Source organism: Paramisgurnus dabryanus, chromosome 6 (genome assembly GCF_030506205.2).
Source record: "Paramisgurnus dabryanus chromosome 6, PD_genome_1.1, whole genome shotgun sequence".
Lineage (NCBI taxonomy): Eukaryota > Metazoa > Chordata > Actinopteri > Cypriniformes > Cobitidae > Paramisgurnus > Paramisgurnus dabryanus.
In genome coordinates, this window is record NC_133342.1 from 19,191,146 (window position 1) to 19,218,170 (window position 27,025).

General features: G+C 38.2%; 1 protein-coding gene across 4 annotated transcripts; it reads right to left on the reverse strand.

Moving 5' to 3' along the window:
• Positions 1 to 47: 47 nt before the first annotated feature.
• cables1 (Cdk5 and Abl enzyme substrate 1) lies at positions 48 to 27,025 on the reverse strand. 4 transcript variants are annotated; one of them, XM_065269954.2, is made up of 10 exons: positions 25,970 to 27,025; positions 15,986 to 16,057; positions 14,493 to 14,585; positions 11,690 to 11,767; positions 5,605 to 5,710; positions 5,284 to 5,437; positions 4,884 to 4,987; positions 3,603 to 3,709; positions 1,937 to 2,144; positions 48 to 1,708 (listed from the first exon to the last, which is right to left on the reverse strand). In XM_065269954.2, the coding sequence occupies exons 1-10, from the start codon at positions 26,524 to 26,526 to the stop codon at positions 1,568 to 1,570; spliced, it is 1,620 nt and encodes a 539-aa protein (XP_065126026.1). In that variant the 5' UTR covers positions 26,527 to 27,025; the 3' UTR covers positions 48 to 1,567. The 4 variants fall into 4 exon arrangements, with proteins under 4 accessions (XP_065126026.1, XP_065126025.1, XP_065126028.1 ...); XM_065269953.2 differs by having other exon boundaries at positions 5,605 to 5,743; positions 25,970 to 27,024; XM_065269956.2 differs by lacking the exon at positions 11,690 to 11,767 and having other exon boundaries at positions 25,970 to 27,024.

The following is a 27,025-nucleotide window of genomic DNA, read 5'->3' on the forward strand; positions in this document are numbered from 1 at the left end:
TCTTTACATATCAACCTATGTGAAAGTAAAGCAGACGTACAAAAATATCAAAATTTTGCTTTATAATTGAACAAGCAAAGCAGCATATTTACATATATATGTTTCTGCATGTTACAAACGTTTCATCGGTTTCGGGCATCCCAGTTACTTGCTTACAAATCCTAAAGTGCATTTCAAAGGCCAAATCTTATTCGCAATAACTTCTGTTACATTCTAGGCAATATTCATCCTATAATGCAGGTAAAATGCAAATGTATTTACTTTTGCCATTAAGTAACCCAGAAGTGGTTTATATTGAACTGTTGTTCGTAACTGATTCATGGAACTGAGTAGTGCATAGTGAACATAACACACTACACATACTTCAAGACAAACAGATGAATGTAGTAACACAGACAAATCCAGCTTAAACAAAAATCAGTACCACCAACCGTGATACAAAAGTCAAACAAAACGGATTCGAAATAATCATCAAACCAAACAAATTTTCAAGAAGTCAAAAGCAAATTTGACGTAGTTCTTAACACTGCTTTGGTGTGCATGCATTAATCAACACCATAGCATATTAGGCAACACAGTTAAAGTTGATATTCAGCGGTATGACCTGGTGTTGCTTCATCTAGGGCAGCACTATAAATGTGCTCAGAAATCACTCTAACGTAGAGCACCAACACATGAACCATGAGTGCAGCAAGCCACACCACTACAAGAGTAGAAAAACATAAGGGCAACGTAAATGTGCCCCTTAAGAAACTGTATAAATTCCCACCCAAGATGCTGCTGTCACCATCTACAACACGTTTTCGCTTGGTGGAATGCTGGTTAAAATTAATGTAAATAAAGGAATGAGATGAAGACCGCTCCACCTAAAGCTTCTGTAGGTGCCGTCCAGGTCTGACATACCCAAAAGTGCACTTGTAGTACATAAAAGAAAGGGATCATTTGACTCTTTTTTTTTAAGGCTTTCAATCAAGAGATCAAGTGCAGTGCGACTTGAAAAAGTGTCTTACGGTGCGATCAGGAAAATACAGGAATACTGTACTCAATGGAAAGAATGCAAACTCAAACAGACTAAAATATTTCTGAATAAAAATGGCCAGTTTTGTGAATGACATGAAATGTTTTCTCCCTCTTTCCAAACTGGTGTAAAAAGATTTTTAAATAATCTAAAGCAGCTACACAGCTGTTTCCATACAACTATAAATATGTAACCCTACATCTTTAGAAGTCACATTTTTTGGAAGCTGACATCTGTGGTCTCTATCAAGTATCTATAGGTAAAGGTCAACGTGAAGAGCTTTCTAAAACACTCCTTTTTACATTTCGGAAAAACACCATTTTTGTATGCCATGTGGGCATATGACATAACAACCCTGTAATCAAACATCTCAAATGAACTTGGTGAACTTTCAATATAAAGTTGTCACTTTGGCTAAATAGATGTCTTGTGAGTGTCTTCATTCCAACATCTGCATACGATTGTGAACGTTGGCGACGTGCATAGGGCGGAGGAGATCTTGGGATGGAAAAATCAGGAGAGGAGGATTCCCCTGATGGAGGGCTGTCGCTAGGAGTTTTGCAGGAGGCGTCTATAATGGGGCATGACCTCGTGCTCTGGGAGGTGCAGGTTGAACTCCAGGGCCACCAGAACGGGGAACTCAAAGGCGATCAGCTCACGTCGGTTCACCCGAAACCTCTCCTCCAGTTTCTAGATGGAAACAGATCACGGCTTTTGATTATGTAACAGCTCCTCCGAGACATTACGCAACACTGAAACATCCACAAATAAACGCAAAGTTTAAAAGAAAGTTCAGTGTCCCTTTTTAAAATTCCCAGATGTGCCACTGGAGTTAAATTTGTACTCCACCCACAGAATGATCAAATGAAAGGAATGTTAAGTAAATAACTCCTACAGTATTTTGAAAAGGAGACTCACATCAATGAGAATCTTGACTTCGTGTTTCTTCAAGTCTCCGCTGATCTTGGCCGCCAGCAGGACGCAGGCTCCGGCGCAGAGTTTTCGGTTCTGTTTGTGGAGTTTACCCTGCAGCACCAGCTTCTCGAAGTAAACGAAAGCCATGGCCACCGTGGACTCCTCGTATCCACATTCCCCCTGAGCTAGTTTACGGATCTCCCGTTTCAGACTATGAAAACAGCAGGACACATACTCGTCAGATCTAATATAATGTCCAGGGCTCGCAAAATCGCTAGCCCGACGTCCCGGGGCTATTGTGAATTCCTGTCGGGCTACTGAAATGTATCTCCGCCCTGCCCGTCGGGCTATCTTGGGGAGGAAATAATAATTTAATGTTTTTGCTTTGTCTCAGATTTAGTTAAAAGCAAATATAATGTTTATTTTAATTTCATTTTACCTCAGAGTCTAACATTATTCTAGCGAAAATAAACGGCTATGTTAAGATCTATTAACCTAAAGGGAATTAAATGTTTATTCATTTTTAATAAATATCTGTTTTAAGTCTTCTATATTGTGTTAAAGTCACATATATTTGATAAAATACTATGTATCTAAATACAATGTGTGATGTGTTGAGGTATTTTATTATATTAAATTATATTAAAAATAACCTGTGATATAATACATTCATATAATATTTCAGTAATATAACAATTCAATTATTCTAACGTTAGGGAAACGTTAAAATAATCTAAAAATAACATTAGGGGAATGTTTATTTTCTTTAAGAAAATATTCCTTGCTATTAAACAAAAACCTTGGAAAATAACATTTAAGAAACCAAAAACTAATGTTAGGGGAACGTTTGGGGAACCAAATTGTTAGCTGGTGATGGGCAGAAATAGTTGGCTTACATGGAAATCCAGGATTTATCAATATTCTACATTAAACAGTGTATTTTTTATTCGGGCTAGTTGTATTCATTTCGGGCTACCAAAAATGAAAGAGTGCCTGCCCAAAGGGCTACCAGGGATTTAAAAATTTTGCGAGCCCTGATGTCATATTGTAAACACATTTACATATACAGTACATTTATGCATTTGCAAGACACTTTTTTGCATTCAAGGCACACATTTTAACAGTACAGGTAGGTGTGTTCCCTGGGAATCTAACCCATGACCTTTGCACTGCTAACACAACCCTGTACCAATTGAGGTGTAATGTCACTTGCTATCTTTTGGTCCATTATAATGTTTGCTAAGTGATAGCATCTCTATATTGCTCATATAGTACATTGGGTTAGTAATCCGAACATGCCCCTAACCCATTAGAATTACCCTGGAAATCAATGTTTTGAAATACATCATCTGATAAATAAGGTTTACTATATAAAATATATTAAAACTCTGCATTGCAGCAATTTTAAAACTGTTAAAGCAATTACAAAATATACATACTGCTTCATTAAAATTCTGCTGACTAAGCATTTCTGTCTTCACGTCTTTGTCTGCTAGTGTGAGCCACACTTCCAATCTCCCTTGGTCTTTGAAATAATTAAATTAATGAATGATGTCTTAATTTACATATAGTACAATTAATTTCCAATTAGGTTTAAGGTTAAGCATGTACACAAAAAGTAATCTGATACACAGAATGAAGACATCTTTGTGGATACAAACATCCTTACCTCCTTATCTTGCTCAGCGTAAGACGAATGTGAGGGAACTTTTCCTTAAAGGTCTCATTCATGTCCTTCTTAAGGTCAGATGGCTTGACGTACTCAATGACTGTGGTCTATGACGACAAACAATATTGGATATTCACTTAATTGGTCATCGTGCTCGCATACAAGTAGACAGATTTAACACGGGTCAAAGAGCCGCTGTTTTCCATGAGGTCGCTGGAAAACATTTACTTTCTGTCAAAGCACAAGGCAATTGAGGTTTCACTATCCAGAAACAGTTTGCAATTTTTAGATTACAATGGACAAAAATTTCAGAAATATAAATGTAAGATCTTTAATTAAGCAAAAGTATTCATCTATTATTGCTAGTAACCTTTCTAGGTAAAAAAACACAATAGCGATTGTCATAAGCATTAAACAACCAATAGGAGAAAAGCCTTGAAGTACACAGTGAAGTACACAGAACAGAGCTGGGAAATAGGAAATAAACACAATGACTCCAGTTACATAAACATGCTAAAATCATTTCAGTCGCTTGCTGCCGTTTCAAAAAGTGAATGCCGCTGCCAAACAACACGAGGAGACAAAAATTTAAAAATAAATAAATAAAGAAAACAATGCAAAAAACCAAGGCTTGCAGCACACAGTTCAGACCCATTCAGAGTTATCTCAAACAAACAAATGTCCCATCATTAAAAGGGGACATATCATTAAAATCTAACTTTTTTATGTTTAAGTGCTATATTTGGGTCCCCTGTGCTTCTATCAACCTAAAAAATGTGAAAAGAACAACCCAGTAACTTAGTTTTGGTAAACCATTCTCTGCAAGCATGTGAAAAAATAGGTAAATGAAATTTGGCTCCCACCGTGATGTCAGAAGGGGATAATACCGCCCCTTAACCTGCACTATCCAACCACAGCACTGCCATTTAGTACAGGGATCAGCTCATTTGCATTTAAAAGGACACACCCAAAAAGAGCACATTTTAGCTCACACCTACACCTGGCAATGTTAACATGTTCTAATAAATTATCTATATGGTATTTGACATCTTAAAAAAAGTCTCAAAAATGTCTCGAAATGTCCCCTTTAAGGTACCCAAGTATCAAGAATGATCTAAGAAAGTACCACATTATCTAGGCTAGTATGTATTGCAAAAGTTTAGGAGAAACTTGATAACTGAAACTCCGTCAAGTCTTCTTAGCCACCTCTGAGAAAAAGAGACGACCTCTGAATACAAACTAAACATAAATCATTCTGCTTTGTGCTACGTGATAACTCACCATGTATGAGGGAAAGATAAGCACTCTTTTGTGCTTCCCACATGGCCATTGTGGGTCATCCAGAAGATTTGGGTCGTACTCCCTGAAATCTCCCAATTCATTCCCTGTGGAACAAGAAAGAACAACTAAATAGATTTATAAGAGCAGAGACTTTTCAAAAGTGCAAACAAGTACACTGATAAAATACGATCATCAAACGTCTGTTACAAGTTTATTTTCCTGTCACACTTAAAGTATTGTAATCATTACTTAGTATCAAGTTTATGACCTTGCAGCATTATTGAACTAAAGTCTTACCCAAATTTATTAAACCAAACAAAAAACCCCTTGTTATGCTATATCAGGGAAAATGACAGAAAATGAAAAAGCTCTGACAGAAGTTGTTGGCATGCGGACGGACCTGTATCAAGGCTACTCTGGGTACTGTTGGCACGTGCCAAAATGAGGCTTCGGTGACTGGCATTACGGGACTGTGAGAACGACGAGGTGGAGTCGATGGTGTTTCGACGACCCAGGACATTGGTTGGATAAAGGAACTGTGTGTATGAAACAGTCTAGAGAGAAAAATCGAGAGATTATACAGAGAAATCGACATAACTGACTCATTTTTACATACAGCCATAAAGTGGCCATAAAATTCAGATTGTATTTAAAAAAAAATAAAGTATCTATACTGGCAGGTGACATGACATGAACTAAACCAAGGCATTTGTTTAGTCACCTTGCCATCTGCACCCAATTCAACACCCTCTAGGCCGATCACCATCTCCTTGGCACTCATGCCTCCTGATGGGTGTCGCTGGCGTCCGCTTTCTGCCTTCACATCCCTGCCGGGGCAAGAAAACACCTCAGAGCTCTGCCTGTCACAGAAAACAGTACCACCAAACACATTTAACATGCAGCTACAGCATACACCGGCAAGAATGAACATATTTCAAAAGCCTTTTACATAAAACAGGAAATTGTGTTCCCTTTGGATTTTACTGACTTAACTATTAATTTTTAATTTTACTTAAAAATTATATTATAAATATTTACAGTAATAAGCAAATAATGATATTCATTTATTACATTCTCAAAATGATAAAATCATGTTGTTTCACTGTATAAAACTAAACTAAAAACTTAAAAACAATAAATGAAGTAACAATATAAATATTGTACTGTATATACAAAAATTTCGATGGTGGAAGGATAAATGTATTAACTTAAGAATGAAATAGGGTTGAAGACTCCTAGACTGACCTATCAGCGACCTGCATGAACACAAGAATTTGAGAGCAACAGTAATTCAAGTCTTGTGTTTAAGTTTGCGTCACACCCGTGATATGTTTCAAACATCTACAACAGTCTCCATCCATGTCACAAAACCTAGCTGAAGGTCTCAAAAGAAGAACCTAACTAGTGTTTTTAAACTGCTAACAGTTTCCATACTGTGCTTCCACTACATTGTTTATAACTTGAAAGGTGTTTGAATCCTTGTGTAATAAAACCAGATGGTTTTTTAGATGTTTGCAGAATGCTGAAGGATTTGTAGATGATCAGGGCCAAGTGATAATATCAGGGTTCCGACACCTTAGTTAACTTCAAGGACTTTCCAGGTCCAATACCCTCAAATTCAAGGACTAAATGTGGCGACACATTTCAAGTGGGGGCAAGGTTACATCGTGTTTCGTTTTAAGATACATTATTACAGTTCCCTTTCAAGGGAACTCACGCTGCGTCACTGCGGTGACACTTTAGGGATAAGTGCGTCTGAATGTTTATATCAAATTCAATGGTGAGGCTTTACGACAAAGACAGGGTGACGCGGGAGCCAGGAAGTATATCGCTATCTGAAATATTGCCAAGGCGGCGTTACATGGACGCAGGAAGTATGAAAAGGAGACCCAGCGTCTCGTTCCCTTCTCAGGGAACAACAGGTACATACATAACCCGATGAAGTTTTCATGTGTCACACACAAATATGCAAAAAAGCATTTTGGTATGTATCAACATTCGCATACAGAACATAATAAGCATTTCACTAGTTCGCCTGCGCATTCAGGTCTTAATGATTAATGGTAAACAAACTTGGCTTGCTGTCCTCGAAGGGAGCTCTGTACCTGAGCTCTGAACCTTCAGAGAGAGCGAACCTGAGGCTGGGGCTCGAGCCACAAGTTCAACCCCCTGCAACTGAACTGCAAAGAGGAAGAAGGAGAGAGTGAAGGAGGAGATGGGGAGGAGGAGGGATGTCGGAAAAGAAAGCAGCTGGACAGGAAGGCCTGAAGGCTGCCTTATATACGCCCATGATGATGATGATTGACAGGCCTGAATGTTTAGGCTCCTCCTGAACCTACGTTTAGAACTGCATTTCACTAGTTCGCCTGCGCATTCAGGTCTTAATGATTAATGGTAAACAAACTTGGCTTGCTGTCCTCGAAGGGAGCTCTGTACCTGAGCTCTGAACCTTCAGACAGAGCGAACCTGAGGCTGGGGCTCGAGCCACAAGTTCAACCCCCAAAAGAGTGTTTGATGGACAGCAAGTTGAGCAGGAGCCTGCGAGTAATTAAGGTCTGTAAGATTTATCCTCTCTCTCCCCCCCAAAAAATGGGTAGAATATCATCAAACCATTTCTTCTTCCTCTTACTGAATTACTACTGCGGTAGTAAGAGCGAAGATGAAATCACTGCTGCGGCAGTGAAAGAATTGTACAGAAAAAGATGTGCAAAGTTTCAGCTTAAGACTCCTGCGGGAGTCAATGGGAAGCGTGCGGCCTGGGGCTCCTGCGGGAGCAAGGCTGAATCACTACTGTGGTAGTGCAAGCGTTATGAAATCACTGCTGCGGCAGTGAGCAAAGTTATACAAACGAAGCTGTGCGAAATTTTGGCTTAAGACTCCTGCGGGAGTTACTGGGAAGCGCACAGACTGGGGCTCCTGCGGGAGCAAGGCTGAATCACTACTGCTGTAGTGCGAGCGTTATGAAATCACTGCTGTGGCTGTAAGCAAAGTTATACAGAAAAAGCTGTGCGAAATTTTTGGCTTCAGACTCCTGCGGGAGTTACTGGGAAGCGAACGGACTGGGGCTCAAAGGGGAGCAAGGCTGAATCACTACTGCGGGAGTGCAAGCGTTATGAAATCACTGCTGCGGCAGTGAGCAAAGTTATGCGGAAAAAAGTGTGCAAAATTTAGGCTTATTTTAGCTCTAGCTATAGACACTATATGCTACGCATCAGTTACAGGCTATGTATTGTAACTATGTTTGCTTGTATGGTCCCTGTCAAATAAACAAATAATAACTCCTGCGGGAGTAGGAAATGCGCTGTCTGGGGCTTCGGAGCGAGCGGGATAAGATCACTACTAAGGCAGTGAGAAAAAAGGTTGCGGCAACTGTTAAATAAGAGCGCGATCGGCTGGGATCAATACTGTGGTAGTATGAGCGGGACAAAATCGCTGCTGAAATCAATGCGTATCGAGCGAAAGGTTGTTAGAGGCTGATTGTGGTTGATAATTAGCCAACATGTTCATTAGATTTTTGTTGACAAATAACTGCGCAAAAAACACACGAACATTGGAAACAATCGTGAACACGTTTTTTGGAGCAACGGACTATATTATTTAGGATAAATTTCTATAGGAGGAAAAACGCAAAATAAGAACATCCTGTGACTATTTTGTGGGCTCGTCTGCTTACTTTAGAGAACTGTGTTAAGAGGTTGGTATCCGGTGGGACCAGCGGGACCCAACTCAAACCTTGTGGGAGCATGCAGCTTACCTTTGCTGCGGGTGGGACTGGGCAGATAAAAAAAAGCTAGTGGTCCCGGGGTTTCTCGTTGATATAAGTGTCAACAAATAAGAATAAAGAATAAGAATAAAATTAAAACTGGAACGGAAGACTGACATTTTTTGTTACATCGCCTTGCAGATGGCTCTGCGAGGCGATGCATGAATTGAAAAAGCGTGAATATGTATAAAAAATATATGGATGTTATAGAATATGCATCTGCGGCCGGTCAGTTTATGGGAAAAAAGCAGTGTTTCTCGATTGTTATAATACGTAGACTACGCTGTGAGATCAAAGTCCAAAGACGTGATCCACTTAGCTTTGCAGCTAGCACGGCACCGTTTAATCCCAGATAGCACGGGTACGACTGTAAGATGTCTGATAAAGATCTGGAGAAGTGGAATACATTTGGTGTGTTAAAACATCTTATAAAGGTCTTAGAAAGAGCTGCTTTACATGAGCGCTTTACATACATTATAAATCAAAAACATCTTTAATATGTCTATGACATCTTTTAGGAAACGTCCCAGAGACGTATTGCAGATGAGCAAACAATCTAAATAATGTGACTTGCAGATGTAAACACAGACATCAAATAGACATCTTCGAGATGTACGTGTGCTATCAGGGATGCGTTTGAAATGACACCTCTGGACACCTAGACAGCACGGGTACGACAGAAAAAGCATGATAAGGATCTGGAGCTCTGGGAAAAAAAAAATCTGGGTGAGTAAACATCTCATAACAACCTGGAATAAAATTTCACGGCAGCCTGCCGCCCAATTGAAAAGAAAGCAGCTGGACAGGAAGGCCTGAAGGCTGCCTTATATACGCCCATGATGATGATGATTGACAGGCCTGAATGTTTAAGCTCCTCCCGAACCTACGTTTAGAACTGCATTTAAAGCGAACAGTTTAGCAAGTGTGCTTATAAAGTCTAGAATTTTTATGATATTATCCTACACTAAAAAGGGAATCATATGATTTTTTTCCAGAAAACTTCTTGCATAAAATAGATTCAAGCACTTTCAATGCCCTGCATCTGTGTATATATATTTTCAAAAACATTCAAGGGCCTTGAAAAGAGATTCACAAAATTTCAAAGATTTCAAGGACCTGTGGGAACCCTGTAATATGAAGGTAAGCTATTAACCACATTATCTAGGGCACTGGGTTTAAATGTTGACATTTTGTCCGTGCATTACCAGTATAAGTGATTGCAAGTGAAAATAAATGCATAAAAGGTGCAATGCATCTAAATATATCCAGAAATAACCTTAGGGAGTATTAGCACAGGGTATTAGTAAAGTTTAGCGAAGCATCAACAATCCCAGAATCCTAGAGGTTAGAGCCAGCAATATTATGCATATAATCAACAGGTACATGTGCTCTTGAAAGTTTAATGAACATCAAAAGCTATTTTTCAGCAACAGCTACAGCAACAGTAAACCAGAACTTGACTCAATTTGCTTACATTGCAAGCTCATCAGCCACTGTTGATGTCATCTCAGTATCACAGTGATACTACAGCCAGGAAAATCACACTCAGACACTTCAGTCAATACTGGGCACTTCTGCAAGTATCAATGGATCAAGTACAGCTGTATCTTGCCATTCATCATTGACTGCAAACTAGTTATATAACAATAGTGTATATAGATACAGTGTAGGCCATTAAGTCTGAGACCAAACTGATAATCTTTACATTACATACAGTAATGTTTTACAATTTCATGTAAATGTAAACCAAAGAAAAGCCATACAATAAAGAAATATAGATATAGTGCACTGGACTAAGATTCCAGGTTTCTAATCGCTATATATTCATATTTATCGTATACAAATCTGACCTTTGTCCTGTTAATCTATACAGTACAGTGCAGTATTCACACCCTATATCAGCCCAAAGGCTTTTTCGTAACACTTTACACAGTAAGGTTGTTAATGCTTTAGCTGACATGAACTAACAATAAACAATATAAGTTTTAATGTAAATTAATGTAAATACAACTCCGGTTCTGGCAGTACCACTTTCAGCATAGCTTAGCGCAATCCATTGAATCTGATTAATGTCATATCATTGCGCCTCCTGCAGCCATGTTAAGGCAGCAAAGTCCTTGATTATTACGCCAGAATGAGAGTCGCAACTTTTAATTTTCAGTCGGTCTTAGTACACGATGTAACTACAGAAAAGTCAAGTTTTAAATAGGAAAAATATCGAAACTCTTTGGTTATTTTTTAGCGCGATGCTAATGGTCTAATTCAATGGATTATGCTAAGCTATGCTAAAAGTGGTAGTGCCAGACGCGGAGATCAGCTGAATGGATTCCAAAACAGTAAAAATCAAATGTTTAAATCTAGGGGAGCTGGAAAATGAGTATAATTTCAAAAAAAGTGCAGTGTCCCTTTAAAGTAAGCCGAATATCTCCCTTTTCCCGGAAAAAGTCTAATATTAGGAGTATATGCTTTAGTCTGACAGTATGTTCACCACTGAAGTACGATCTAAATAGCACAAACCGAAAGCAAGGCAATGCCCAGGTGTAGGCACAGTAGGAGACCAGCTAGACATTAGATAACAAAGTAGATCACAGGACTTGTTAAGACAAAGAAATGAGCTGCACAGCTGCAGGTCTAAGACAAAGGTAGTGTAGTTTTGTAGACAGTGAAGTAAATGGTGAGATCGATGAGAAAACATGCCATAACATGCTGGTCAATTCAAAGATTTAAGATACACACCTACTATTTCTAAAAATCTGGACAGCTATGAAAATACTGACTTCAACAAACTGTGCATAGAGAAATCTTCAGAATACTACTATAATATAAAAAATAGCATACAATACCTATAGGTTTCAAAAACTTCTGACTTTTGTGTTTATACCTTACTTCAAATGTATTATTTCAAGTGTTTCAAAAAGACAACTAAAAGTTTATTTTTCTAAATACTTGTTCCATCTAACCACACACAAAAAAAGTTAAGTAAAAGGGGATAAAAAGCTGGCAAAATAGTAAAGAGAAGATCTGCATGCTGAAGAATACATACCCTGTTTGGCTACAATCTCGATAGGGCAGGACAGAAAAAACACTATAGAAGGATCTTCTGCCACTGATAAGGACTATCCTATAAAGACAAAATGATACATAAACTAATTGAAGTGTATTCTGTTAATATAGAGGTCACGACCACAGGCAAAGATGAAGAGATAAACAAATATAATAGTATAGTTTCAACTAAAATGAAATAGTATGTCATTCATTACTGTGAGAAGAATGTGAAAAAATACTCAACAAAGATAAGAAAAAGAAAATTAAAGAAGATAAAAGCCTTAAAACATTCACTGAGGCCACAGGCAAAACGAATATGTTTACAAACAAATAATTCCTAAGCAAAATTCTGCCAACGCTTTCGAGTGTCATCAAGATCTAAATTCATCTGAAGCATAAATATAAAAGCAAACAAATAAAAGTCATAACAGATGAGCAGATCTCTCACTGCAGATACTTTACGAATGACGACAAAATCATCCCTGGAATTTCGGCTTGCATGCATTTTTCCATTAGCTATCCTAGTCAAAGCCTCGCTTTCCAACCCACTCATTCACATTCCCTTTCAAGTAAAAGAGAACATCAGACAAACACTCAAAGCAAATATGGCCAAAATAAATAACCATCAATAATAACAAGATCAGAAATATTTGAGCTTAAGACAGACAGAGTAAATCTGTTGCTACTATTAAGCACTTGAGAGTCAGTTTGAAATGAAACACATGCAGATATGGCGGCGATGTCTTGTGACAATCTTTTATGCACTATCTAACCTTTCAACCTCCAGGCTTAACCAATTTGGGAGAAATGTGTAATATAGAAATAAATGTATGTCGGGATGTTCAGACACAAAATTGCTGTAAAGTGAAAAATTACAGCAAAACAAGAGTATTCCGATAATATGTTAAAGGAAAACATCACCGTTTTTCAATATTTTACTATATTCTCACTTCAACTTAGATGAATTAATACATACCAATCTTTTTTCAATGCGTACACTAAATCTTTGTACAGCACGTTGTGAATGTGTTAGCATTTAGCCTAGCCCCATTCATTCCTATGGCTCCAAACAGGGATGAATTTAGAAGTTACCAAACACTTCCATGTTTTCCCTATTTAAAAGGGGGGGTTCAATGGTATTTCAAGCATTCTGACTTATTAACACAGTTATAGAGTTGTTTCCTCATGTTAAACGTAGGCAAAGTGTCAAAAAAGCAGTTGGGCGCGTTACAGAGTATTTCTGTGCCGAATGCACTTCTCCAGGGTTCGTACAAGTTTCGGAACGTTTTTTTCGATTACAGGTCCAACTGACGTTTCAGGGGTTTTCTATACGTATCACTTCTTTATATGGGAACTTCCCCCGGAAAACCCCGCCCACCCGTCAATCAGCGGGTTGACGCTAGAACTTGCAAACATCTTATCAGGCGACACAGCTTTGTTTAATTTCAAAACTCAACAATGGCACGAAAGAAGAAGTGTGTTTTTGGATGTAAGGTGAAGAAAGCCAGCCTAATGCAAACAATGGATATAGTTTATGATCCGGGGTAGCAGCTGAGTTTTGTGTGTGTGTTTGATGCGCTGGACTTTCCCAACCGGGACACGAGTTGCATGAGGAAAGTAAGACTTCTGTCTTATGTTGGAAATAGGCACATGCATATTATATAAATGACATGAACATGTAGTGAATCATAAGTTTAACAGTGTTGTATAGTGTTGCATGACTCGTACTCGCTCCACCCGCGGTAGTAACTCCTCCTTCTTCATTTTTTGTACGTTATTGGAAAGATTCGTTAAAGTTAATCTTTCTTTTATAAATCTGATTAAACTAAAGACTCTTCTGAGATATAAAGGATGTCATACTTCTCTATAGTACTCCAAATTAACATCAGAAATGCAGAAACAGCGTGTGTTACGTGAGCTTTGAAGACTGTTACATGAGTAGTTACATGAGTAAGTATAGTGGCACAAAATAAAACGTGGTGAAAAATGAGGACTATATTGTATGGCAGAAGAGCACTTAGTTTGAAGCACTTCGACCTTGGGCGCAGTAATATTGACGGACGTTTGAGCGAGAGGGGGAGCAGTTAGGAGTAGGCATGGGTCGGTTTAAGATTCTGGCGGTATGACAACCTTTAGCAAAAATACCACGGTTTCACGGTGTTGCGATATTGCCATTGCAACACCAAAATGTGTTATTTTCAAATGCCAGGTACAAATAAAGCCTTTAAATTATAATATGCTTTCAAAAAATCTATAATATTTTCGTAATGTATATTAAATGTAAACATCAAATCAATCACATGACTTAATGATTTAATGAATTCTGTATAAACAAAGCTCATAACTTGGAGACGGTATCACAGAAAATTTTTTGTGGTTTTAAAACCATGACTGTTTAAAACCTTGGTATACCTTGAAACTGGTAACCGGCCCATGCCTAGTCAGGAGTGATGATGTTATTGCATGTAGAGGTCGAAGTGCTGCAAACTAAGTGCTCTTCCACCATACAATATAGTTCTCATTTTTTGTTCGCTTAAAAAAAAAATCGCTGTTTAAGATTAAAGATTAAGTGCACGCATTGAAAAAAGATAGGTATGTATTAACTTGTCTAAGTTGAGGTAAGAACATAGTTAAATATTGAAAAAATGTGATGTTTTCCTTTAAATAAAAAAAAAGAAAACTGTACAAGGAGTATAGCTTCAAAAAAACAATAGGAGTCTCTCACTGAAACACTTGATACATGTGAGTGCTGTTTTCTGGGAGATGTCTACGTGTGGTTCGTTGGGTAGATGTCAACATACCTTCCATTGCGCATATCATGTTGCCTTATGTTTTTGATAAAGTGGATCTTTTTGAAACTCTTTGGTCGGGGTGAACCAGATAAAGTTCGGCATCTAGATGAAAGACGGCAGAGTCAACATTGTTCTATATTGAAACAACCACTGACTTAACTTAAGATGACAGTTCAAGAGCTTATGAAAATATTTTAGCAGTAATGACCTCATGTTTCTCATAAACACTTGCAGCAAATGTAAATGATATTTGTTACTCATTTCATGAGTTCACATGTATATAATCCTTAAACATTACTGTTTTGGCACACTGTCTACCCTATAATAGAGGTACCTCTGAATTTACTTAAACTGAGTTAAGCAATAAGAAGATATATGGTGAAGTTGTGGTAGAGGAGGGATGATGAAAGAACTGAGGTCAGCCACAGTTTAAATATGCTTACTTTAAAGGATAATTCCGATATTTAACACGTTGAGTCTCATTTCTGGTTTGTTTTGGATGAACTACAGTTATGGACACAGAAATTTTGACAATGGGTCGTGTCTTGAGTTTTTGACGCGTTTAGAAGCGTCTCTTGACTGCTTCAGAATGGAAGTCAAGGGCCATGCAAAACATATCATTAAAACAACACTTAACGTTCATTTTCAAAATTGTGCTACTCACAGAGTGGTTTGTGGTGTTCGTTGATGAAATATATTGGCGCAATGTATGATTTCAATCCGTGTTATTAGCTATAGTGGAACTATTTTTTTAGATACATCACAACCACTCTATATTTGAGTCTGAAGCATTAGAACACTCCAGACCACTTGATGGCGAAAACCACTTTGCCGTACAAGGACGCTGAACGGAACTCGGTGTCTAGCGTATAGACAGTCACAATTGAGCTTAACTTCAAACCTAAGGCTGGTCACTGAGCCATCAAAAAATTTCTTTCTGAGCTTTCTGAGAGAAACCGAGCAAAAAAACTACAACCACATGTAAACAGGCCCCTTTTCCGGCGGCGGAGTGATATATCAGCGAGCAATGAGTCTTCCAAGAGAAGTCAATGGAATTTTACAAAATGCCAAATAAAACACGACAGAAACTGTATTTCGCTACACAACTTGTTTTTAATCTTCAACGAACACCACGAGCCACTCGGTGAGTAGTACAGTTTTAAAAATGAACGTTAAGTGTTGTTTTAATGACATGTTTGTGCATGGCCCTTGACTTCCATTCTGAAGCAGTCAAGAGACGCTTCTAAACGAGTCAAAAAGTCAAGGCACGACCCATTGTCAAAATTTCTGTGTCCATAACTGTAGTTCATCCAAAACAAACCAGAAATGAGACTCAACGTGTTAAATACCGGAATTATCCTTTAACATAGTGGTTTGATTAATAAAACTCTCTCTTCCTGAATTGTATTTTAGGAATGCAATCACTTCTGATAAAGAAGGTAAAACACATTTCATTTGATGCCTATAGGTGATATGCAGTTTGTAAATTCAAAACGGCTTACCTGCGTAGTGGAGCATTTTCCTCAATATCCTCCAGAGTTTCCAGCGAAGACCGCTGGGATATCAGTCTCCGTCTGCATATACAATAAAATAATATATTTTCCAATGCTGTTAAAACTTATACACAGAACAATTTGTATAATTTTGTATATTATAAATATTATGTGTAAATACGTTTAACATATTTTGAAATGCTAAAAAACTACAGTACACATTTGCTATTGATAAAATATTGATAGGTTTATATTATTTAAAAACTTTTGTCTGACTATTAGAGAGTTATAGTGAGAAATGACAAGAATTACTGCAGTGGTGAAGTGGGATCAGGATTTAGGACCTTTTGCAGTCCAGACTCAAACCTTTATCATCCAAATAAGATCATTTGGCATGCCAGGGTGTTTTTTTTTTTAGGTCTTATAGCATATACTGTAATAGCTGTTTTTTATGGATAAGGGCATTGCCAAACAAAGCACAGATTTCTGCAGTTTAAAGCATTACGTCCAAATCCTGGTTCCATCAGTACCAAACCTGTTACAGAACAACAGCTCAACTTTGCTGTTTCCTGCTGTAATATGAGATCACACAGAGAATGTTCCAGAGTATAAAGCCTCTGTAAGAGGATAAGTCACGGGTCCAGCACGGATTTCAGTTACACTTTCACATAGCACATTCTTTCATGAAATCTGAGGTAATGAGCAATATCTATTAGCCTGCTGATAAGTACAATACACCAGGGAGTTTAAAAAAAAACTTCATGCAACACATCTTTCTACTTTAAGATGTTAATAAAAGCCTAATTTTAACATTTCTAAGTTCAAATTAGGTGTTGATCTTATTTTCTTTTGAGGTGTAGATTCCCACAAACCCAAACCTGGCCCTGTTGCAAACACCTGGGCTATGTTCAGCAGGAATTATGCCGTGATAAATCCAGTTGTCTTGGAAACAAAAACTTGACATTTATTGAGGTTTGGAGGACATGGACTTACATATTAGTGTACACTGCTGTAAATGTATTTATTTCAGTAGAAATACTATGTTACAAATGCTTACAGTAGTATTAATATTGAGATTCAGAGCACCTGAGGTGAAAAATCGATACACGTGTTTGTGTTTAGTGCTTATTAAAGTAGAGGGCAAAAAGAGAATCAACACATCAACAATGTGAACAATAAGAGTAGAACCTAAGAGATGAAACTCAATAGAAAGTTTCACTGCAACGCCAGCGCCCAGCAGCAGCCATATGCCTCTGCCATTTTGGGGTAAAAGTCCAGTAGCTTCTTGCTTTCGCTATGGGATTATAAGCTGCTTTGTTAAAAAAATGAACGTACATTAAAGGTAAAATCCAACATGAATGTTGACATTGACATCAAATAATTATGTATAATCACTATCAACAAATCTTTTGTAAACTGTTTATTTTACGGAAGTATTGGCATTATAAACATTAAATTAATATATAAGAAATTCATTTAAGCCCATTATTAAAAAAAATGTGTTAATGTTGGACAATTTATTAATATAGTCTTTTTGCAGTGTTATCTTATATTATGCCTTTTGAAGCAAGACTGTAAACATGAACATTTCATTTATGTAAAAAAACAGCAACTTTCTTAAAAATCATTTAAAGTCGCCATAAAACGAAAGTAGCGATTGCCTTATTTTCCACGTGGTGGTCTATATCCGAGTGAAACCGGCTTCTGAAATAAATAAGCAGGGCTGGATTTGAATTTCTCCATCGAGATATCTGATTGGATAATTTGAAGTTGGGTCGTGTTGCTAATCGCGGCAATCTTCTCCTGGACCCTGCCCACCTGCCGTACCATATGACTGGAAGTAAAGAGAGATTGTTTTGAGGAGGGGAGGAGATTTGCGTTTTTGATTAAAGATTATGAGGGCTCATTAATAAAACAAATAATAATAATGAAGCTCACAGATAAGTCGTTTACAAAAATACCACAATATTACAAAACAAATTACAGTTTTTCATTTTGTTTTCATGGCAACTAGATATCATGTTCTCTAAGATCATCATGTTTGTAGTGTATACTGGTAAAAAGCAGTAACCGGTTAACAGAAAACGACGAAAGGCAAAATTTTACTGCCACACGGATAGTTGTCCAGTGGACTGCCAAAAATTGTGCTCTTTTATTCCACTCTGACTTCTCTTTCAATGTCATTTTGTGTATTAGTGCTGTTGTCCAGTTTGAATTTTCACCCCAAAATGGCGACCGCACTACTGAAGTGCCACCTAGTGACTGTTTCCAGAAAATTACCAGTTTCGTCTCTTGAGTTCTACGCTCTTTGATGTGAACCTTTCCTCCCACAGGGCATTAATGTCTTTCACAGTGTGTGCTCAGGAAGCCACTGAACAACACATGACCAAAACACCTCCCGAGTGCTGCCCATAAAAGCATTTTCCACAAGTAATTAAAACAAACTCCCTTCATCAGCTACATTAAGGCATGAAACAAACTTGGGTAAGAAAGCCTGATTTTACCTCTTGTTAAAAAAACGCATAACATTACATATGTACAACTGGACTGCAATGTTTTGTCTTTTACTTAACTCACAGCACAAAACAAAACAAAAGCTTGTACTTTGGTGGAGGAATTTTCAAAACATCACACAAGTCCATGACCCCTTTCAGCTTACTGTTTAAAAGCATCTCAGTTTAAAAAATGCCTGAGACTTTGATCCGAGAGAGTAAATGAAAAACAGGGACATGTATTCTGGTTGATTATGCATTACATCGTTTGAATGCAAAAAACAACAAAAAACAATGGTCCAGCTTGAGACCAAACTAAGCAGTCCAGACCAAACTTTCCTCAGTTAAAACATCAATACACAAACAGCTCGTAAATTTCCAAGGCTGGAAGCGAAGATGTTTTCACGGTTAGCTATAAAAGAAAATTCCCTCTGATAGTGAAAGCACAGACGTAAGTGTTATGAGTCCTTATCAATGAGCAACTTTGGAAAACAAGAAAAGTTTTATATGTTTAATGCCAATTCATTCATGAAGTTTATTTCTAATTGTAGCAAAATCTGAATATGTCTGCATTCAAATTCTTTTTAAGCTGAAACCGGTAGTTACCCACCACATCTGCTTACTATTATTACACAACAGCATTTCCCTTACCTCATTCCTTAAAATACTGCCGTTTATTGTTTTAAGTGTCTAACTGAATCTAATCCTACTAAAAGTCCTTTGTTCCTGAAAACTCTCAGAACAAGACAAGCAACAAGACTTTAACAGCCATTGAGTTTTTTATCACACCCTGGCAGATATTTACCTGGTTGTATTTTCCACCACATCCTATACTTGTTTTAGGTTTGGTTTAATACCTTACCCTGACTCTTTCACTGGGAAAGATTGTTAGCTTAATCTCTCAGTAATTCCAGCTAACCGCACAATAGGGAGGAAAAGCACAAGATCCATCCCAAACACTGTTTTGTTCCTTAGTTATGGAACGTTAACAGAATAAACAATGAGCCTGGAAGAAACTTCAGTGTTTGGTTAGGAATAAATTAGCACTAAAAGTACTTTGAGAAAAAAGAGCTTTAAAACAAAGACGACTGCATAAATTGTGTCAAACAGCAGTTAGTTACGATATTCTAGTTTAATTTGCCAAATGGTGTTATTACTGTAAAGTGCTGATATTTTTACTTCACTTATGGCACTTTCCACTGTGTGGCACGACTCGGCTCAGCTCGCTTTACATTGGCTCGGTTTGCTTTTTTCACTACTGTTTAGTACAGCTATAAAGTGGGTGGGAATATAGACTTATTGTTATAGTTGCGCAGCCCCTTCTGCCGTCACATCATCGTAAATTCTGCATTTTAATGGAATGGTGTCCTTGATTCTCAGCATGTGGATGTTTTTCAATTTTAAAAAATACAAGAGTGTTTGGGAACTTGTAATGTTGTGAACCCAAACAACAAAAGCCTCTACATCCGTGTCATCATTGTAAATGCGATACAAACAAACGCACAACACAAAAGTAATGGAGCTTTTTGATGGGATGGTGTCCTTCATTCTCAGCATGTGGATGTTTTTCAATGCTTAAACATACAAGAGTTTGGGTACTTGTACTCGTTTGGGAACCAAAATAACATAACGCAGATGATAACATCACTTTGATTTGCTCGACGCCCCATGAGAGTACGCTCATCTTGCATTTAGCAATAAGTTGGTAGTGACCAATCAGTGATCTGCATGTTTACGTCACATTTTAGTATCGTTATGGCTTGCTTGGAACCACAGATGGTACTAAAAATAGTACCAGGTACTATACACGGTGTACACAATACCCCCCAAAAGCGAACGTATAGCAAGCTGTACCCATACCACGTATTCCAGACTGGCTGTCAGTCTGTGCATTGCAAAGCAACAAACGACACTTCATTCTTTGGCTTGTGGACCTATTTTTACTGGCAGAGACAAGCAATACTGGCAAAATATTCTCAAAAATTCATGCCAGTACTGACACTAAATTATTTGTAGCGTTGCCATATAAATGCTTTGCAATTTATAATGGATAGTTCCAGTCCATGAGAACTAAGTTGATGTGTGTTCTTCTAAGTAATTGTAAATGACAATACAGAAACACACACCTGTGAAGTCCCTTTAGGAATGTCTTTCCGACCATGTTTGCAAGGCTTCTGTTATTTCAGTCATCCAAGACCAAGTCCTGTCTACTTGAATGGGGGAAGGTTGACATTTCTAAAATGACTCGCTAAAGTGACAACAACATAACATTTTCCGTCCACAATTTAATCCTTTTTAATTTGAAAAAAAGCTCATTTTCCAGCTCCCCTAGAGTTAAACATTTGATTTTTACCACTTTGGAATCCTTTCAGCTAAACTCTGGGTCTGGCGCTAGCACTTTAAGCATAGCTTAGCACAATCCATTGAATCGGATTAGACCATTAGCATCGTGCTAAAAATGACCAAAAAGTTTAAATGTTTTTCCTATGTAAAACTTGACTCTTCTGTAGGTACATCGTGTACTAAGATCGACGGAAAATTAAAAGTTGTGATTTTCTAGGCAGATATGGTTAGGAACTACTCATTCTGGCGTAATAATCAAGGACTTTACTGATAACATGGCTGTAGCAGGCGTAGTGATATTACGCACTGCCCGAAAATAGTCCCCTTGGTTACTTTCAATAGCAGGGGACTATTTTCAGGTGCTGCTTAACTCTTTCGCCGCCATTGAAAACGCTTCCCTACCAATGACGAGATTTTCCGTCTTCCCGCAATACCGCTATTACCAACCAGGTGGCGCCCTTCCACAACTTTTTAAACCCGGAAGTATTGCCCTATGGCAAGCGGCTGCATGTCCGTGTCTGTTTTAAAGATCGCTCTGAATGGGATCTCTATGAAAAGTTTGTCACAAAAATGGAATTATCTCTGCTTTTTGCTCAAAATGTGGTGTTTTTGCAGAAACCTACCCATATTCAAAAGCTGATTACAAAAGAACCACTAAAGGTAGGATGAAACTTTTTTTTTGTTTGAAAGCAGAGGGTCTGTTCTTTCATTTGGTATATGTTTATATATTTAAAGAAGAACATTTTCTGGAAGGCATTAAACTTTGGTAAAAACATGAAAAACGCTGGCGCTGGCTGACAACTTTTTTAAAAAACGCTGGCGGTGAAAGAGTTAATATCATTGCACCTCAAAATAGTCCCCCGGAGATCAGCTGAATGGATTCCAAAACGGTAAAAATCAAATGTTTAAATCAAGGGGAGCTGGAAAATGAGCATTTTTTTTAAGTGGAGTGTTCCTTTAATATATCTTTAATCTTTGGTATTACTGTGCCACTGCTTTTGTGTGTTGCTAAGCAACCGTTCTGCTTCTGAAGAACTTCATGCTTAGCAGAAGAATCATTTTTTATCAATATTTTATTACATGTTTGCTACTGTGAATTTTTATGAAACCTTGCCAGGTATTTGGAATATCTGTTTTATAAAAGTAATAATCCCTATGGCTTATATAACTAACAACACATCCTTAGGTGTTTTAAATTTACTATAAACCACTGATTCTTTATTGTTTTATAGCACTCTCAGTCATGCTGTTGTAAACACCAAAGTTAACAGAAATTGTGTTGAAAGCCTCACGTTATTCACCGTTCCTTTGAGTCTCATTCATGCCAACCTGCTTTAAAATAGCTTGTTCATGACATCATACTCTATTTAGCTGTCTCTGAGGAGGGTTTCAAATGCAAGGCAAGATTAGGTCAGCACCAGAAAGACACACAGGCTATTTAAAAAGACGTATAGCCACCCATTAGATTTCAACAATTACACTGTGTGGTCTGACAGGGTTGCGCTAATGCTATTGTCTGGGCTGCCCAATCAAGACGAATTGTTTGGTAGCCTCTGTAGGGTGTGTGCGGGTACGTGTTGTTTTTGGAGGCATGTGTCAGCATATCAGAGACATGATTGCTCTACACAGTCTCTCTTTCTCTCTTGCCCTTGGCAGCTCATCTAAAGGTTTTGGTCTTCCTGGTGGAAAGTGGCAGGCGGGCAGGAGGGAGTCTCAGGGAGGAAGTGGAGGTCAGAGGCAGGGAGTGGAAAGGAAGAAGGGGAACGGGAGTCAGGGTACAGACTGGGCATCCTGCCTGGAACCTGTGTTTGCTTCCAGCAGCTGCCCATTTAGAACAAGTCCCACACTGTTCAATAAAAAAGTGTGTGTGTGTGTGTGTGTGTGTGTGTGTGTGTGTGTGTATGTGTTTACTGTAATCAGCAGCTCAGAATAGCAATTCTGCAAACACATAAATTAAACAAATAAGGTTTACTATATTACGGTTTATTTTTTACTTTAAGCATGACGTTTATGGTTAACCACTATGGTTCAACAAAATGCTGACAGGTTTTGCTAAATACTGTATACTGATTTTTTTTTCCCACTGTGCCCTCTCTGAGCAGTTCTGTTTTACCACAAAACCCCTCTATTATACTCGCCACGTTACATATAGAACAGAGGAATATGCAAATTTTTGAAATGTAAAAAGGGACCATGAAGCAACCTTAAAATAGCCTGGGTTTCCCTATGCTGCCTTGCGCGCAAATTTATTCACGCTGCAAGTCTAGTATGGAAACCATGGACCTATTTTTCCCCTGAAATAGGGAACCAATCACAGAACGGGCAGGGGGCAGCAAGACGATGACGACGTCTATGCGACACACCGAAGCAGTTTTGTTTATCCAAGTTACTTTTCAATGCAGCCTTAATTAAGTAGTTTTGAACCCAAGTTAATTTTTTTTTTTAAAGAGCAACTTTTGGCGTTAAACTATTTCATATCCAAGAAGGATGTTTGGATATGGCAAGACATGATAGCCAGGGAGTTTTATTGGACCAACCTGCTAGGCATCGTCAATTGACGAAGTCCTTTAAACTTATAAATGGTAAGTGGTATTTATTAATATCATATTGTCATTGTGCCTGTACTGTGGTTTTCACAGTGCCACTAAGTTGTGTTGCTTTTCAATATCAATATACAGCTACCGGTTTAGCTGCATAGCTTTCAGCTATGTGCACACGTACCCGATAAAAGTTGTTGACACTTGAATTTATGCCGCTCTACATACGTCATCTGATATAATTGAAACGACTGGCTATGAGCTACGTACAGATGCATTTGATAGACAATCGTAGGGCCCAATAAACGGCTCTGGGCATTCGTAAACCACGCCTCAAATACGAGAAAATGAGCATGTGGTTCCCAGACCACGTCTCATTCTCTATGAGACTGGTCCGGTGTTAGTCAGGCTAACCTTAAGAAGCTTTTCTGATCTGTTTTTGTTATTGTAACAGCATAGTCATCTGACTGACAATGTGGCACAAATAAAGGGAAAGTTCATCCAAAAATAATTCATTGATAAATGGTAAGCACACATCTGCCATAACCATTGACTTTTATAGTAGGAAAACAAATATTATGAAAGTATTGTGATAAATGATAAAGAAAGAAGATATTTTGATAAATTATGGTAGGAACACAGTTGACAGTACAAATTGAATTCCATCACATTGTTTTTTTCTACTATGGAAGTCAATGGTTACAATCAGATGTGTGCTTACCATCATTTATCAAAATATCTTTGTTTGTGTTCATCAGAAAAAGAAATTTATACAGGTTTAAAACAACATGAAAACGAGAAAATGATGACAGAATTTTCATTTTTAGGTGAACCCTTCCTTTAAATAAACATGAGGAGCACGTATTTCGTTTTACATCATGTGTCTATACTATAAGTACAACTTCAAGGTAATAAAACATCACTAAAATGGCAAAATAACTTTAACTTGCACTCAATCCACTGTAAAAAAATTGCTGTAATTATGCAGCTGGTTCCGAGTAACTTACTGTAGAAAATAAATACTGAAAATGTTTCATGTTCATGTAACTTTGAACAAACTGTTGCCAGTAAATAACATGAATGTAAAATCTACAGTAAGTTACTGGCAGCTATTTGCCAGTAATACCCAGTAATACTGTAATTTCTACAGAAATTTTTACAGTGTATTTACAGTACTATTCTCTGCTTTCTCTCCAGTCCTATAACAAAGCAGTTGACATTCATTTGCATATGTGGCATGTGTGAGTCTCATATTACACTTTTTTTATGTTCAAGTTGACACAAAAGCAGTAGCCGCAGCATGTGTTGTGTTTGTGTGTGATGTATGTAGAAAGTGAAAGATACTGTTACCCTAAACGTTCGTAACTGTAGATTTGGTTATGCTTCTATGGCTTTTGAGTAACAGTTAAAACAATGTGGATGTGGCTTTTTAGCTTTGATTAAATGCTGTGGTTAAACTGGTTCTTTGAGTGGTTGGAATTAAAAATATCATGCCTGGCAAACACTCCACCGTTGCCACCTGCTCATGTCTGATTAGAGACGGTTGTCACTACAAGCGTGCTGAATATACCGTGTGAACCAGTGGCTTTCGGGATACTGGCGTGTTTACGTAGAGAACACACTTTAAAGATGAATGACAGAGTTTTACAGACTCACAGTTCAGAATATGAGTACATTATGTTCAAGAGAAATTGATATATAATCTTCATACTAGTATAGGAACCAGTCCATTTAAATTACACTTTTGGTTGCACTGAAAATAAGAGGTATACAAAATATGAGGCTGAACTGAGAAATGCACCTATGCAAGTGTTGTCAGAAGTATGCATACAAAATGAAGGTCATTTAGAATTTTAGTGAATGATGCAGAATAGTATGAATGGAGATTATTGATTAGTTTTTCAGGAGTTGTGTTTAATGAGTCTAATGGGGCCATTAGTTCAACGGCAGCTGATCTCTTATTTCACTAAAGTCAGTTGGTAATCCCCCACAGGACAGCTTCTATATGGGTATTCCTCTAATGGTTTCTAATTGTTCCTTGTACAGTTTGTCCCCTCTGGAGAACCTCAAATGAATGAAGTACAGAGGAGTTTCCTGTACTGTATTTTTGTGTGTGTACTAACATGATTCACATTGTTTATTTACATTCCACTGTTCATGTTGTAAGCACTGAATAATACAAATGAATGGTTTGTTTGCAATTACAAATTTGTTGATATATCACTATGATAATATTGAAATGCATAAGAGTGACAGAAAAAGAGTATCTGAACTCTTGTGGCACACTTATGAATATATTTGCATTAGATAACAAAATATCAGACCAAGTGAAAACAAAGGAAGCAAACTTTTCAATAGAATATATATTTCTTATTTCGAATAAAATATTTGGAGCTTTCTGCCTGTTTAACATAAAAAATGTGATGAACCACACATGTAGTCACTCTGAAAGGACACCTGGATGAACTTGAAGGAAACTTTACTTAGAAAAATGTCTGAAAAAGTTATGTTGGTTCCGAGTACTAAAAATCCTGCATAATTTGTTAACTAATTCAACTTTGATACTATGTTACTTACACCAACAGCAATGCATCCCTATACAGGACAGTGTGTTATGTTACCTGGATCTCTGGAGCTCCAGGGCAGAGTTGGCTATCTGCCCCCCCTCCAAACAGCAGTAGTTCTGGCCGGACTGCCTGGAGTAAGAAACAGGCAGGATTCCCTGAGTGTATGTCTGGAGTCTCCCTCTTGTAGCCGGTGGCACTGCAGAAAAAGGGGAGCTGAAGGGGAGCACAGACTGGATGACCTGAGCACTGCATGCGTCCCCCTCCACATCAGCACTGCACGCTGGAGGAGGAGCAGCAGCGGCGGTCGAACTGAGACCCGTGATCCCAACCATAAAGCCCGCAGTACGGGCACTGCTGAGAGCCTGGTTCGCTGCTGCGGCCAATGCGTGCTGCTGCTGGCCCACTGCAGAAACCAGGCTCTGTCTAGTCCTCGTCTCCAAAACCGAGCTGTCATCCTGGTCCGTCTGCTGATCCCCGTCGTCCTGCACGGGTCGTCCGTCCAGAGAGATGTTGCTGAGGAATGAGAGTGCAGCTTGCCTCCTCCGTGGATCTATCACGCGCTTCCGCGTGTGCTCCAGGCTGGAGTGTTTCATCTGCAGCGCGCTCGCCATTACGTGTAAACAGTGCGTGCTGGTCAACGGAAAGGGTTCATGGTGTTTAGTGTGAATCTGGGGTAAAATTGTTGGTCAAAACGTCATGGCGTTGTCTTTTAACTGCCTGCTGTGTGTTTTAATGTGTGTGTACAGAAAAGCAGGGTCACGTGTGTGCAGTATTGTGGCAGTGGAAGCGTTAGTCTGACCAATAGGGATTCATGAAAACGAGGCGGTGTCCCAAAACAGTTTGAGTCGCCTACTTACACAGCATTTTTGGACCTCAGTTTTGTTTGACAGCAAATTGTTTATTAAGGGGAATATGAACTTAGAAATAAGTTATTATACTGCAAATGACAGACAACAACTGCGTGTATACCGTTTTACAGTGGTACTGTTTAAGTACGCTGTCTACGTAGGTGGCTCTTTAGATTTTGATACACAGCCTCAAGTGTGTTTTTTCTGTATTCTTGTTCCGCCCTTTTGGGCAACTTGGACAGGACATCTTTGAATTACATAA